A 17,155-nucleotide genomic window follows, 5' to 3' on the forward strand; every position below is an offset into this window, starting at 1 on the left:
GTCGACTTTCAATGCCTTTTTCAGGCTTTAGCAGTGAGGTCCAAATGACAAATGGCCTCTTCTAAGGAAGCAATCCACTTGATTTTACCTTCTCTGCCAAGCTACATTTTGTAGGTCAATAAAAAAACAAAAATCTTAAAAAATTTTCCATAAGCCAAGATGAGAGAGATTCATTATCTGATGCTGAGTCAGAGATATTTTTCATCCCATTAGAGCATGGAATATTTATTAGAATGTGGAGAAGGATCTGCAGTAAATGAAGGTACTATAGAGGCAGCTGTGTGACACATGGATGAGAGAAACTTTAAATCACTATGAATTGTTCTGCCTAAGAAAGTGTCTCTGTGTAATTGAATGGTAATTTAAGTAAACGATGCAAAGACTGCTGTGGTATTATCTCTTGCAATTCAGGAAAGCAGCTTTCATTATCAACAGAAGTAAAGTCAGGTTTTAAACCAAACTGGATAAAAACTAATGCCGTTTTTATTATACAATTAAAAAAGCAACTTTTAAATTAAAATGGACATTGTCATCCTTTGTCTATTGGTTATGGACACTGTATATTATATTAAATAATATACACTGTATATGTATATTAAAGTAGAGAACAGACTTTTTAAGTGCCATATTATATTATGTGATTAATACATATGCGTTATGTGTAATATATTAGTGTAGATATTATGTGAATGCTACTGGTCCTGTGTTATATTCAGAAACAATAACTCCCATACATAGGCCACTTAACATTAGGCTGCTGTTCTATGTACAGTGAATTCTGATGAATATTTTTAAAAACATTCAAACACTGATGAGTGTTTTAATTTAAGTCACAGCTGATTTTCAGAGGTTACGGATCCAATCGTCCTAAGGAGGAAATGTTTTACTGGATAAACGAAAATCTTTGCCAGTTTGTCTCCAAGGACCAACATTCATCTCCATACGGATTTTCTGTTCTTGGTTTCCCATTTCCAGGCGTATCTCCACTCATCTATAAGCCGCACACATACTTTTCAAACACTGACTACAAAACTATTGGAACATGTTTCCTTGGACACTCTTAGCCTTGTCTATTTATTCTCTTTTCTGTTATATTAAAGAGAATTAAAAATGGAGGCAAAGTCTCTTAAAAACGACCTATTTCTTGAAAATTAAATCATTATCCTAGTGGAGAAAAACCCAGGACTTTCTGTGACACACATGAGTTGTGGAGAAATCAGTGAAACAGCAATTAATTAAATTAACCTGGGATCAGGGAGATGAGAGGAAGTACAGATGTTGGCTTAAATAACATGTTACAGTTCACATTCAGGTGATGTAAGATATGCAACTTGCATATTTTTTAAAAATCTGCTGTTTTGTGCAACCAAAATGGCATTGTGATAAGACAATAGTCACTACACACATGGTAAAACAGGACACTGTTCACCAGATAAAACACACACTACTGAGTATTCCTAAATAAGATGGGTATAACTATATCTGCCCCCCCCCCAAAAAAAAATTAAAAAACCCTTATCTATTAATCCATTTCTAAAAATAAAGTATTGCAGTAGTGCAGAGAATAAACAGAAGCTGTTTCAATATTTCATTCTGGCAACTAGCAAGAAAAAAAAAAACTTGTGGCAGGTTAAGATAAGGAGAAAAAAAACATGAAATTGTTTAACCCCTTAAATTGCCAGTGACTAATCTGTTGGCTGCTGCGCTTCAGAGGAAAACCCCGCGCCTTGCCCTGCGAGAGCTCGCCCGACAGCGCCGCAGGAGAGGAAGCGAGAGGGGCAGCAGGCTGCTCTTACCTCCAGCAGGTGGGGCGTGGGGTTGAATCCGCACAGGTTGCAGACCTGGGAGCCGCACTGTGTGCAGGAGTTGTAGTTGGGAGGCTGCGCCGAGCCCATGTTCAGCTCAGTCTTGCAGAGGGGGCAGCTGACCTTGGGCTTCTCTGGCTCCTTGGGTTTGGGAGTGGCGTCCTGCTTCGCCGGGGGCTGCCGCTGCTGCTGCTGCAGGGGGGGGGTGCCACCTTGTTTCGCCTGGGTAGCCCCAGGCATGGCCCCCTGCGGCTTCGGGGCCGCAGCTGAACTGGCGTCGCTGAACACCACCTTAGGGGACGCCTTGGCCGGGGACTGCTGGGGCTGCGTGGTGGGCTGCGGGTCCACCGATATGAGGGTGCTGGCCTGGTTTAAGAGAGATGCCCCGAAGCCGAAGAGCTTGCCAGTCAAGCCATCCTGGGATGGTTCCTGGGGACCGCCCGGCGCCCTGGCGGGAGAACTTCCGGCGCTCCGGACTTGATCCGTCCCGGCCGGCCTGCTGCGGTGGTGCTGTGGGGAGGATCGCGACAAATCGGGCTGCGACGGCGCCTTCGCCAGACCCGGCTGGTCCCTCCTGCCCAGGGGGTCCAACGTGGGCTGGGCCTGGCTGGTTGGCACTCGCTGGGCAGCCTGGTCGGGCCTGGGGTGCTGGGACCCGGCTGGCGGCCCAGGCTGAGAGGCGGGCCTCGGGCCGGTTTGTCTGTGGGGTCCCGGGGAGGGCTGTGAGGGCTGGGCCTGGGACGGGTGCTGAGCCTGGGGCTCGGGTTTGGCCTGGTGGGAGGGCGAGTGGATCTGCTGCTGGCTCTTGGAGCGCGGAGGGGTGGTCATGTCCATTCCTAAAGCTCTCTGCATCTGGCAGTTCAAACAAAGCCACTCCTGCACCTGGAAAACAGTTAAAGGCAGGAGAAAAGAGTCTGAATCGCCTGAATTCACCAGTTTTTTGTCTAGTTTAAACAGTTTTTGTCTCCAATTCATGTTTTGTTTCTTCAGTTCAGTTTCTTTTTTGTTCTCCGACTTGCTTCAGTCTTAGGCGTTAAGTGGAAATCTTTTTTCCTGGTTTTTCCTGGTTTATACATTTAACTTCTTTGTAGTGATATGGGCAGTATAATGATTGTATATCATTAGTTGGTGCATGTGCACAGGAATAAGGAAGTAACACAACGTGGTGTCTTTTCCAGTAAAGTTATTATTCCCTTTCAAATCTTATGGATTTTTAATTATTCGAACCCAGAATAAAAACAGAACATTCTTCCGAACCCACAGTGAAACTATGGGGAAGTCCATTTAAAACCTTAAAAAACTTTTTTTAATGTAAATGGTAGTGGGAGGATGGAACAAGCTGCTCGGTCATGCTGTTGCAGCGGACATCCTGAATTCCTAGGCTTTGTTTAGTAAACATCTGGATGAGATATTCGAATCGATTCAGTACTAACTACCAGACGGGCTACCTGTAGATGGGCCAAACAGACTCTTCTCTTTGCGACTGTACTTGTGTTCTTGAATTTGACAATTCAGACCTATACATACTGTAGGAATGGACTCAAACTTCGGTAAATGGTTTTCTCCTCCAAGAACCGTGGAACACTGCCCCCCCAAGGTGCAACCTGGTAACACACCAGGAAAACGCTCTCCTCTTCCGGGAAATCAACTCACTGACGGAATTAACACTTGCAGCTGCTCGTGATCGGCCTCACTGCAATCCTAGCACACAGTGACCTGCATTCATTTGCCATTCCTGTCTGCAATGTGAACAGACTTTGAACAGGCCCCACAGTCGATGCCACACTTTGGAAACCATACGCCTGGGATGCATTATTTCAGCTTGTTGGTGCAGGGGACACACAGCCAGGCAACAAAAGGGTCTCGTGCATGCAGAACCATTTCTCAATGCTAAATGCTGGTGAAATTTTCTTGACTAATATAACCATTTGCTCTGACAATTTCTAAAAGAAAAATTCTACCACGCTCCCTCTATCATCAGAAGTCTTGAACAAAAAAATGAGTGAAACCTTTTGCAATGTGACAAATAAAAACCTGGTTAAAATTCTATAACATTGTTTTTTTTTGTTGTTTTGCTAAGAGAACAGATATGGACATAATTTTACTTACTGCCTCTCAACCAGCAAAATCTGACAGTAAATAAGTTACAGTAGGTGCTTGATGGAAAGCTGAATGCAGTTCAGTGATTCCAGCATCTGCATCCTACACCAGGCCAGCACAGCATGTGATCTTTCTGATCTCTGAATATCTCACTAATTGGACAGTCGTTAGTTATTTTGTAATCGCAGTAGCTGAGAAGCAGTAGTTAATTTTTAAGTTCATGTCAACAGCAGGGACCAAAAAGAGTAAAGGCTAAGATGCAAGGTAATCTGAACACTTGTGCAGAAAAAGCCAATCCATTGATCTTCTGATATATTGTATTACTTGACCTCTATTAATAGTAAGAAAAATGGAGAGCTCTGTCTGAGAAAAGAGCTTACCACAATTTTCCAGTGCTACTCAATGGTTCTGCATGCAAATGAGAAAAAATATATATTACTTGAGTTGCTGTTTGCATAAACCAATGTAATTAATTCAATTACTTATAATGTGCAAGCTGTTCATTAACTGATTCATTGTAACATCAAATATTCATATTAAAAATACTTCTTTAATGTTTCAAGTGGTAGATTTTGTTATTATGCACCATTAACACGTCATTTTTATCCTTAACAGAATTGTTTTAATGAGATCTTTCGCATTTCTGAATGACAAATGTTTTCCCAAACGTATCAGTTTTATAAACAGTTGCTTTGGTAGAAAGTGACTTCCTTTACTATACACATTAGTGGAAAGAGAATTCATCTTCAGAATTGTCAGAAAAGTTCATGTGTTTCCAGCACATCTTCATGTGTTGCCATAATCCCTGTGGCTCCATTTCTAATGACATCTAGCCAGTTATGAACTATCACTCAAGCTATTATTTATTTTACCTCTGTCAGTGTATATTGAAACCTACTGGAAATAGATTATACGAGCCTATTTTAAGACTTACTTTTGACTTTTGTCTTCTTTTATTAAAAACAATAAATAATTATAAATTCACCTTTTTTAAAAAAAAACTGGGCCCACCAAGCCAGTTTGGTAACTAGTAGCTATTAACTAGTAGTACTGATCCCAGGATCTCATTCAGCTGTTTCTTGAATGAAATTCAGGATAGCGACTTAGTGGGCCACACCCCCACCACTCTTTGGATAAAGAAGTGCATCCTGATTCAGGTCCCCTTGTGGTGTGATCTGTTCAATCTGTTAAGGCTCACTTCCTTGAGCATGTCGGTGGAAAACATTCCTTTAAGCCTCAGAAAGTATCAGGTGGCTCTTCTCTGGACTAATCGCAGAGCAGAAATATCTTTTCTAGAAGGTGGTTACAAAAATTGTACACAATATTCTAAATGTGACCTTACTAGTTCCATTATACAATTTTAACATTGCTTTGAATTCTACACTTTTGGCTCTATGTCCTAAAATACTGTTTTGCCTTTTTATTTTTTTTATTTTTATTGACACCTCGGTGTTGTTCATAAGTAATCTGGGTCATGGAGCTCAACCAGCTCTCCGAAAATTTCTCAGGAGCCCAAACACCTGCTGTTGTAAATTTCTATACTGCCTACAAAGACAATAATATAACACACTCGTCATTCTTCACACATCTGCCCAGTAAACACTGTATTGGCAATATCCAGTCATTAATCTACAATGTTTACTGTACATCAGGGATAGATGGCTATCATGTAAACTTATTAGCATTATGTACTCTATTATGATGGTTCCGATCAGATGCATCTAAATAATAAACAAAAATTAATCTGTTAATCTTCTTAAAAGTTAAAACAAGTTATCTTCCTGACAGATAATAATATTCTTGGGTATAATTCTTAAACCCATATCCAAGTTTAAATAACGCATTAAAAAAAACTTCTGTTTGTATTCTCATAAAGTATGAACAAAATCAGCAGATGGGAATGAAAACATCAAGTGATTAAAATGAAGCAACCATGCAGAAGAGCACAGCTCCAACCAAAGTGATGTAATAAAACAATTGCAATAAAATATCTTTAAAGATTATTGCATTTTTAAATACTAAACCTATTTGCCTTGAAATTAATGATAATAAAAGGGAATACAAAAACAGAGCTGAGTGTCTAATGTCTATAGAATTCCATGTTTGCAAATTCTAAATAAAAGGTTGTTTTTGAAAATCTCATATTGCGTCCCGCACAATTTGCAGGGAAACTGGGGATGTTGAAACCCTTGAATTCTTCATTGTTTTCTATTTATTTCCAACCCCTTCCTTTCTTTCAGAGCAACATGCCACCGGCAATTTACTTTCAATCATGTATAAAGCAGGTAGCTGGGGGCTGAACACACCAGACTGCTACCACAGCAGACATGGCATTCCTATAGGTTATCTTGCCTCACTTTCATGTGAATCTGCAGTATGCTGTACTCTAACAACACTACACTGGCCAGCATCTCATTAACAAGAAGCACAGCACAGGTGTCAATGAGCCTCTTGTCGCCTAGTGTTGGTCACTAGAGCCCCAGAGTCCACGCTCTTCCATCACGCAGAGCATGTGTTCTGGGGTGTGTGCATCAGTTTGATTTAGATAAAACCCTGCGATGAGAGACCTGTACGTATCCTTCTGGAGATTAAACTGGAATAGCCCTCAACTATTCAACAGGAAGTTAAAATATGCTTAACTAACAGAATTGAAAAGTTAAGGATGGTCTCATAGAAACTGACTGCATGGCTGTGTTAAAAAGTCCATGAAGTCTCACACGGTTCATTTCATTGGATGAGCTTTTTCCTTGGGGATTTTTGCACTGGTCTTTTTTTTTGTTTTGTTTTATAACATCACTCATAATGTATGCATGGTTCCATTACTAATTCATTGGGCTGATGCTTTTATCCAAAGTGACTTACATCCAGATCCATCCACACAGCTGGGCAATTTTACTGAAGCAATCTGAGCAAAGTACTTTCTTCAAAGCACAACAGGATTAAACCCACCCAGGAGTCTAGAACCATAACCACTATTGCCCCAATACTGCACACTAGTGCTCCACTACTGAACACTACTGCCCTACTTCTATACACTGGTACTCCACTACTGCCCCACTCCACTACCCTGTTACAGCACACTGCTACCACACTACTGCCCCATTACTGCCCCACTACTACACACTTCTCTACATGGGGCACTGGACAGTGTTAGGACCTTCAGACTTTCCTGCCTTTGTAGAGGTCTTTTCAAAACCTCCAAGTTTCCTCTGGCTTTGGAATCAAAGTTGGACATACTGACTGTCCCTGAGGTCCAGCATCTTCTCCATTTCTCATGTCGCCTCTGCCACCCTGAAAGGCAGGCCATGGCACGCAATCCGGAGCTTTCAGTGACTCCACCTCATGAGATCAGAAGACACTGCAATATTTTCCCTTAAGAACTCAGAAGCCTCCCCATAGTACTTTCCCAGAAGTCCGGTGAAAGTGGCATGGGCTTAGCTGTGATGAGCATGGTTTACAGACTTCTTCACAGGACTCTTCCCTGATGTGGGTCCTTTCAGCATGTCAGCAGACGCACAGTATACGATGGACTTGCTCCTTCATCCTCCAGGCCAGCTGGAAAATACTGGTAAATTCACAGGCCTTGCTGCATTCCAGAGTGGGAGTTAGAAGCATCATCCCAGTACCTAGGTTAAAATGCTTAGGCTCGACCTGGCGATGATACAGAGCCTTCTGTTACTCTTGAGCTTTGGCCAGGTGCTCTCTTACCATACGGATGACCTTGGCTTCCTGACTGTAGGTGACTGATGCAGCCAAGGAATTTCGGTTCTGTTTTTTACCGCTTGGGAATATGGAAACAAGGGTCATCGTTTTGTGTTGTACAGTAGGTGATGTTGAGAAACAGCTACACGCAAAGTTACTAACAGTGATATTTATGTGCCAGATGCCACAAATGAAATATTTATCAAGCAGGTCGTTAAAAACACTTTGTCTAACATGAGTGCCTGGAACAGTGTTTATTGCCAGCTGTATTCTGATTACCTTTTATTGGAAAAGACAAAGCGGTCTTGTACTCTCACGTGAACGCTGTCATTAACCATGTACGAGGATTCCCAAAGCCTGTTTGAAGTTAGATTATGGGCAGAATAAAACATGCCTGAACAGCAGCAATACCGCCCAACCACAACAATAGATCTCTGATTTAATTGCAATCACTGTGGGTGCTTACAGTTGCCACTCAAATTGTACAAAGCAATTTGTCATTTTACAAATGAAACCCAAATGATGGACTGTATGTTTAAACACCAGTTCTGGGTACTGTAAAACTCCTCACAATCAGTTAAAACCTCTGTGCTTTACAAGGCAAGAAGTTGTACAAAGCTCACCCACAGACTTCACTCATCATAGAAATTCCAGTTTCGGATGCTACTGCTATGGAGAGCTAATAATGGGAGGTTACAAGAGTACTATAGCTACATTCCAGAGGTCTTGATCACAGTTTGGTGGCTCTGTCTTGCAAACAGTGAAGAGAAAGTTACTTGACAAAAATGATCAGTGAAAATGATTTCATACTCAATCAAATATGTTACTAGTTTTACAGCAGCTTATTAACTCACTTCAGTTACTTATTACAGTCAGCTAAGCTACTGTACTTGTAAAAACACTGAGCAATATTATTTCCTACACACTGCTGTGTGTTTCTCTGTGTGTATTATAGAATTTATTATTATGTATTATTATTAAACATCCAATCATTCTACAAAGACAGATCTAGCCATGTACAAATTAAAAACTTACATTCAGTGAGACCTGGAAGACATACACACTTAATAAAACCTTTTACCACAGTCAACAAGGTAACTGAAAAATAATCACTGCCTACATGCAGGTGCTTTTTCAAACTTTCAAAGTTTGGAAATGTCTTTGCTTGGACAGTCACGCGGGCAGTTCACATTATTCAGTTGCATGTCTTTGTTCCATCTCTCTCGCGCTGGAGCTCAAACTGCTCAAGCCTGGTTCTCAAATTCATCAGTTTTTTCTAATGTCATTTTCACACAACATCATACAGACTCAACATGTGATGTCTGTTTGCAATGCAAGATTTTCACAGCAGCATATTAATGCCCTCTGATTTCTATTAGTCCTGTAAAAAAATTGCAAAAAATGTACATAAAGTGACTGAAAGAACTACCTTGATATCACGCAAAAAATACAGTTTTTTATTACCAGTCAAAAAAAGAAACAGTTACAGTTACAGTACATGATACTAAAAAATTGAATCTAATTAGAGTGACTCATTACTCCCCAATACTGCTTCCTAAAGACCCATTGTGAGAGACGTAGTTTAGGGGGCTCCAAAAAACAAAACAAAAAAAGAAAATGAGAAATTACTGGGATGACAAAAAGGATAGAAGCACTGTTTTGGGGAAGGGTGTGCTCTGTTTGTTTTATACTACCTCAATGTTCCTAATTAACAACCCACTGTTTATATACTAGTCCTGTAGGAAAATTAAACCAGTAACACAGCCAGAGGCAAGTGAAAGACAACTCTTCCCTGAGCCTCAGATAATTGGCATCCTACTGATTCAACAGCTGTTAGGGCTCTATCTGTTTTACAGGAACATGATTATATAAGATCCCTACTGTATGGAAAGAAGGCAGTAGGAGAAATGAGCAATTGGGAAAAGGAAGTCAAGGCTTTTTCCTCTTCAGCAGGATCCCTTCGTTCCCTGATCTGTCCCTCTTCTGCCAAATCAGAAAGAACGTTTTCTCTCAAAAGTAAGATAGGTCAATACTTCACGATGAACCCACAGCATAATAGCTGCATGACGTGTAATAACATCGTAACATGTCATTGCTGCTTTTAAAATTGTAGATCAGGGAACAGATTTAAGATTCCCACTCCAGAAAATTGTCCTGCCATCTTGCTATCCCTGTGCACGTGAAGTGTCTCGAAATCCCAACTGGAGCTCATCCAGATGAGACGTCTTTTCCCAGACAAGCAGCTCCTTTCTTCCTAGGCTCCTCGTCTTTCGGCATCCAGTTTCGACATTTCTGCAAGTTTCATGATTTCCCATCATAAAGTGCATCGGCTTAGAGCCATCACTTGGCACCAAGCGCCACAAATTGTCTCATTAGTCACCGGAAGGGATTAGTGACACATTGCCCCCTCCTGCATGTCAGTCTTCTTGAAGCCTGCTGCCTGAGTATGTCAGAGCGATGGTGTTTTTCGGATCTGTGTTTCCATGTGATTGCTTAGTGTGGCTAGATTAAAGAAATGAACAGACCCGGAAAAATTACTAAAATGATGCCTGGAGGATATCTCACAGCTGCACTGTGCAGAACTTTTGGAATGGAATGGAATGGAACGGAACAGAGTGCTATGTGATGTACTGTATGAGATTTTGAAGACTCCTAACGCACGCACGTGACGGAGCCTCTCGTGTGGCAGATTTCTCAGGCTGCCTTACAAGTGGGCGACGGGACCATGCAGCACAGATGACACAGTAGGCGTTTTCAAAGTCGACAGCAGTTCCCACGTTTCCAAATGCAAAGCCGGATGGGCTCCGCTCAGCCGATCAGCTGCTGCACTGAGAGAATCAGAGGCCGCGCTGAGAAAAGGCCTGGAATCAGTGGCCAGCGCTGTGCAGTTTATCATTGCCGTGCACAAGCAGTGGTCATCCTTGGCAGCTGCTCTAGCTATTCCTTAATTATCGAGGTGACCTGCAGCACCTGGGTTAATTAAGCAATTAAGGATCAATTCAGCACAAATTGGAAGATTCAAACTCCTGTGATGGCATTGGTGCTGTGGGAAAGGTTGAGTTCAAGGTTAAAGGTGTAAATGTTAAACACAAGTGAAAAATACCCAGTAACCCACTATTTATGGAATAAAAAACATACTGCAAGTTACTTCTTCTGTTTCAGAGTTTCTAACCTTCAGCGAGAATCTATTTTGAATCTCTCCACCCCCTCGGCAGAAACTACTGGTTTATTTTAGCAGCACCTAAGACTGTTACTACTTCATGCTGTGTTGTTTAAAGTTTTGGCTCAGGTTTTGGCCCACATAAGTTACACAATTAATTAACCCCACACCTCCTTTTAATTTCTACTTATTCACTGCTGTAAGAATAGAACTTGAATAGAACCATTGTTTCTGAAAATATTAAAGCATTTCATACATCAGATTACATATTTTCAGTGATGCTTTTACAGCAGAAGAACTCACAAATTAATTTATTTACTCAAGAATGTGTTTTTTTTATTTTACAGGGGCTGCAACAGCCAACTTAAGCATAAATCCTTATACAGTACCTATACTGTAGAACCAGCACAGAGCTGCCTTTTCTTTGAATCTGTCGAATGCCGAATTCCAAGATTGCAATAGAAAAATTAAACTCTTGAACAACTGTAAAATAACACATTATGTGTATTTTCCGACAGTAACATTTTTAAAGAAGTGCACTGCATATATAAACAATTATTTATATAACACAGTTAATTGCTCCTTATACAGCAGGAGAGAAATGCTTTAATGACCAGGGGGCTCCAATCTTTATATAGTTTAAACGCTGACGCAGAAAAGCAAAACATACTTCAGCATCTCATTGCAGAATCTGTCAAAAGCTAACGTCACGCCGTTTACAAACCAGATGTTAGAACAAAGGTAACAAAGGACCTCCTCGACAAAATTGGACTCACTGAATCCCATTTCTGCTATGATCTGCAGATTTTCTGTGTTATGTGCCGGAACACAAGTGTTTGCATTTCCTAATTATCAGTCTAATATTTCAAAAATAAGGGTAAATCTGATGGGTATAAATTGGAAATAGAAGGGTAGTCTAGTTATCCCAGATTATTACTGGACATGGTTGCTAGATTTTGAGACAAATTACAAACTTAATAGTAGTCATTATGTTTTTCATATCCCAATGTCATTCAAAGCTCCACTCATGTCTAAAAATAAAAGCTGATGTGGAAACAGTTGGGCTATTAGCCTTCGTAACTGTATATCTATACCGTATACGCGTACTGTACATCAGTTCTATGAGTTAACATTGATCAGGAAAAACAAATGCAAACCAATCCAGATACAAGACACACTTTTCTGGGGAGATTTTAACAACCAGCAAAAAAAAACAGCAACAGAAGAGATAAGAAATTACTTTTCTCTTTTTATGCTGTAAGTTCTAAGATAGTAGATGGAAAGAAAACAGTCAAAAGAGCTTTGAAAGAATTGATGTAATTCTTTATGTGTTTTGGCTATACGTGACACCAAGACCAAATTTACTGAAAATGATCTCAAGCAAATGATACATTTTTTTAATCCAAATTTTCAATTCGAACACCACTGCACAGTCATTTTCTATTGTCTACATTTGCCACCGATGAGCAGTCTTGAAGCTACTAATAAACAGTCTCACTTCACTTGGTAAAGTAATTTAAATGAAGAAATAAAATTGATTTAATGTCATTTTTCTCTATTTCTTCTATTTTCTTAATGCAAACAAAATTACTTCTGCCTCTTGTTTTTTTTTTCCCTGATTCAATTCAAAAGTAATATTCTCTTTCAAGATCTTCTCGGGACCTACAAAGGGAAAACACAGGAAATGGTCTCATTTATAGCAATTTATTTTTTCCACTTGTTCAGCTTACTAACAATAACTGGATGTAATGTTCCTTCCTGCACTCGTGTTGCAACGCTATCTCCCATTCCACTTATGGTGCAGTAAACAATTAAAAAAAACATCACGAATTAAACAACATCACAAATGTTTAATTTGCGATGATGTTTTCCACACAATGCATTACTCAACACCCACAAAAGCTTGATTTACTGTATAACTTAAAATCAAAGAAATCAAAATGAGGATGTTTAACCCCCACCCACTCCAGACACAATCCACAACAGGACATGTGTGCTTATGCACTGTTTGCGACAACAGCCATTACAGCAGTGGGCACCACCGCAGTACAGCATGACCTCCAGGGCACCTCCATTTCTATTCATCAAAGGCAACAGCCTGAGTGCACTCAGCGCAGATTTGCATGGGAATTATCCGTTTGACAGAAATCCAAGATGTTTCTCCAGAGGTCCCTGGAGACCACTGTTTCTTCCATTCCCTTCTGCAGAAATAAGACCAGACCTAAAGTATAAGCAATAAGATCTTAATTTAGCCCTAAAACCACTGGCGTGGAAATGATGCCTATAAAAGAGCTCGCCTTGAAGATAACTATCGTTACTATATTTAACTATAGGGAACTATCAGCTGACTGAGGAGCAAGAGCAATCTGGCCACTAGCTCCTGCATGGCTAAACTAGAGCCTTAACACAATCCAAGCAAAATACAGCCATTTAATATTTCATTTCTGTTTTTAAAGAAATTGTGCTTTGCTCTAGATACAGCAGATCGGTAATTGTGAAATAATCTGCCCATTTAAATTGCAGTTGGCTGATATTCTACCACAAGGAACACGTGCTCCCAAAGCAGATTTAATCTTCAAATTACACAGCACTACCTTCAGACAACATGGACTGATAACTGTCCAATATGACATCTGCAAAGGCTACATTGTGATGTACTGGTGTATCTCGCAGTTGACCTCTCTGATGAAAGCTGTTCGTTGCTCTCGCTCTACAAAAAAAGGCCACATTCCCGTCAAGCAGACCCGTGCCCAGCTCTCCTTCTCTTCCTATGCAATCTGAATTCATCAATGATATTGATCGGTATTATGGACATGTAATTAAAAACTGGCTCAGCAGATGTATCTCGGTCCTGCCTGTTCATAAAACAAACCTGCGTTAGTATGAAAGACAATTGCCGACAATGGCTTTGCTAAAGCAAAAACCATGTGTTCTATATGATACAGAGCTGTGTTTCTCTATGTATAGCTTAGTCTTTTTTTTGTATTTTATGTTCTTGGTGTTTTCACACGCTGTATAATAAAGAGCAGTATTTTCTTGCCTTACAGCTGCATGGGGATCTGTTTTTCCTGGGATTCACCTATTGTAAAGGTCATTTTTACAACCCAGAGCAGTTGCAATTGAAACACATTTTGACAACATCCCACAAAAGGCACAGATTAAATTACCACAAGCTGCCACAATGCAAAGTACTAAGCCACAACTTTTCCTGATGTTCCAGCAGTGTTATTTGATAAGCCGGGTACTCACATATGCATATGTGCAGATAATTCTTCTTTTGAATTTTCAAGGTCAGAAAGGGTGTGAAGATTTATACTCTCTTTTAAAAAACCAGATCAAAATCATTGCATGAAAAACTCAGGCCAGATCTGATGAATATTTTGCAGAATGGTTGCTACAAAAAATATCAGTTATCATGAAGAAACAGCTTAGGTTTGGGCTATCAAAGTTTAGAAAGCAATTTTCCAATTCAGTGAGTCTGACATTATTTTAAGCAGAAGCTCTCAGATCAAAGTGAGATGGCAGAGAGCACAAAATGCTTAAAGATGTGTCCTTAGAAGAGATTTTAATTTACTTTGCTCTCCCCAACAAGTGCAGCTGACAATCCCAGACTTCTGACAGGCAGAAAAACAGCCTTACCCAGTGAAGGGAAAAAAAGGATTAAATAAAATCTCCGTTCCTCTCAGACCCATAATCAGGAATATGAGTATGCGGAGGTCACAAAGTTCACAGATTCCGTGATTTCTGGAAAAATAAAAAAATATTGGATTTGTGAAAAACGGGATGAAATAAATTCACCCGTTTTTTCCATCCAGATCTGGTGCAGAACTGTCAAAAACTTCTGCAATGTTCTGCACCCCATGTTTATTTTTGCCAACAAGCTCTGCTGGAAGTGCGCAGTGAGGCTGCGGAGTGGGGCCTTTACGTCTGAGAGGAAACATGGCCTCTCAAGTAGCGAACACACCTGCCAAGGAGAGAAGGAAGACATACCCAAGGGGCACACAGTATTTCATGGAAGTGGCGGGTTGATGTTTCGTACAGCATGCAGTGTACACCCCTCACAGATAACAGGAGAAAAAAACAAGCTGTGACACATGCAGAGAGTAGCAAGCGTTTGCCATCAGCAGTAGACAGAAAGTAGAAGTTCAATACAAGCATCACAGAACAGAAGTTCACTGACTTACACAGGCTTTCCACACCTTTAACATTCCACTAGATGTCCTAGAAAAGGGGTTCCCAATCCTGGATGAGCACACACCTCCTGATTTTCTTTACTGCCAAGGTCTTAGCTACACAATTGAAGCCCTTCATTGACTTAACAATGGAATAGATTTGAACTGGAGGACACCTTTTGACAACTGAAATGTATACGTTTTATAAAATTCCAAATTTTTGAGCAGGAAAAAGAAACTTGCCAAGGGTTCAAATGAGTAACTTGTTAGTTCAATGAAGGCTTCAAAGTAATTAAGCTCAGCTAGAATGAAAACCAGCAGGTGTGTGGGTTTCACACTGGGAACTCCTGCCTTAGACATGCCTGCAATGAACGACACCAGATCACTTCCTAGGAGCTCCATCAGTACTCTACAAACTCTACAACTAATCTTAACAGTAGTCAAAATGATATGCAATTGTTTAATGTTGTATTTAAAAGCTTCTGCAATGATGTTCTGTTGCTAAAAGCTCATCGCATGTGTAGATTTCCATGATTATGATGGTATTTTCCTGTGAGCTCTTCGACTTTTACTACAATGACCTGTGCCTAAAACGCATCCCTATTTAGAATTTCATCACCTCACAGTATTTTTCAAATACTCTACAATAACAGTATGCTTGTATTGAATGCAAAGCTGAAGCTAAATGGGTCATAGAGTAGAGATTAGTGATCTCGACTCTTGAGTGAAAAGTTTAGATCCCAGATGGGAAAATACAGATGTCCCCTTGAATAAAGTGCACTCAGATTCCTCCAGTAAAACGCCCTGCTGTGTACAATTTGCTTTAGACAAAAGCCAGACAAACTAATAAGAATAAAACCAGTCAAGCTTCCAGGACACCCATTTTTTTCTGCATTTCTCACTGCATCTTAAAATGCATTGATGAAGACAATGGAGCAACCAAGATTTTAATTTAAATTCGCGCAACAATAAAAAGATAAAGGAATATTCATATTTTCATACTGAGCCTTTGGACAGTTGAGCCATTGAGCCAAAAACAAAAAAAAATTCTAAAGATTTTGTCACATTACATTTCTGCAGAGCCGTACCTGGAGTCACATCGAGTCAAGTGGAAGCCACCCAGCCATGTGTTTTTACAGTTAAACTCTTTTTACAGTGTGCGATCTCCGTGGTGATAACATACTAGTCATTTTGAGAACATGCACACGTGAAAGGCTGCCTTCAACCGGCACTGGAGACTGAAGCCAGCAGAACAAACACCAACTGCCTCATTACGGCGCGCGACGTGTTCTCATGTACTGTATTTCTGCTGCTGTCGGGAGGGCAGCTGTACATGCTGCCTTCATGTGCTATATTGGCATGTCTTACACTGGTGTAAGGTGTTAGAAAAGGAAAGGTACAGTACAGCCACAGACTGCGAGTGCTCAGTAAGATGAAACTGAATGATGCTGTCTATGCTGCCGACTATGAAAGTGAGGCAGGAGACAGGGCATCAGACTGAGCTCTCGTTACGCAGGCTAACACTGACTCCCAGGCTGTGGCACCAGGGCCCTCCAGTGGGCGGCTTTCGTCCTGTGCCAGGGCTGACCAGGGGACCGTGTGGCAGAGAGGCCGAGACCAGAAGCTGAGGGAGAAATGCTGCAAAGCTCGCTGTAGGAGAAAACCGAACAAAACCAGAGGTCGCTGTGCAAGCCAAGCTGCTGCTGCTGCTGCTGCTGCTGCTGCTGCTTGCAAAGACAAACATCTCTGCGGATGAGCACAGGCACAGCTGCTGCCATCACTGAGGTGGTCAGGGTGCGCCTAGCCCGAGGGGGGGCAAGAGGGAACTACAGCAGCAATGCTTCCATTTCTTTCTTTTTTTTTCCTGCTGGCTTTCCGTTAATTCCTTTCAAAACTCCAGGCATGCTATTTACGACTCGCCAAAGAGAGAGAGAGTTCCGGGAAAGACGTCCCCCATCGGAGTGCTGAGGAGATCCAGCTGTTACGGGCTCATTCAGCTGGAGCCAGGTCTGACAACACAGCACCGCGCTTCAGTAAGAGGTGCACGAGGTGGATTCTGGGTATATGTATTATTCAGGAAAACCATCCTAAAAATAGCTCAGAGGCCCTCAAAGGACCCACTCGGAACTCTATATTTCATGTTCTTTAAGGAAAGGTTTAAATCAGCGATGCCCAGAACAATGCAGAGGGTATTACACAACCCTTTCTTTTTTCTT

The 17,155-nt window shown here is 41.0% G+C and overlaps 1 protein-coding gene across 1 annotated transcript in view; it reads right to left on the minus strand.

The window, feature by feature from the left end:
• bsna (bassoon presynaptic cytomatrix protein a) overlaps positions 1-17,155 on the minus strand; it is a 160,295-nt gene that overhangs the window by 96,541 nt on the left and 46,599 nt on the right. The window contains exon 3 of the mRNA XM_088915628.1: positions 1,797-2,687. Coding sequence (XP_088771754.1) covers positions 1,797-2,687 — 891 coding nt within the window. The remainder of the gene's footprint in view (positions 1-1,796; positions 2,688-17,155) is intronic.

This window comes from Atractosteus spatula, chromosome 5, assembly GCF_055471065.1.
Source record: "Atractosteus spatula isolate fAtrSpa1 chromosome 5, fAtrSpa1.hap1, whole genome shotgun sequence".
Lineage (NCBI taxonomy): Eukaryota > Metazoa > Chordata > Actinopteri > Semionotiformes > Lepisosteidae > Atractosteus > Atractosteus spatula.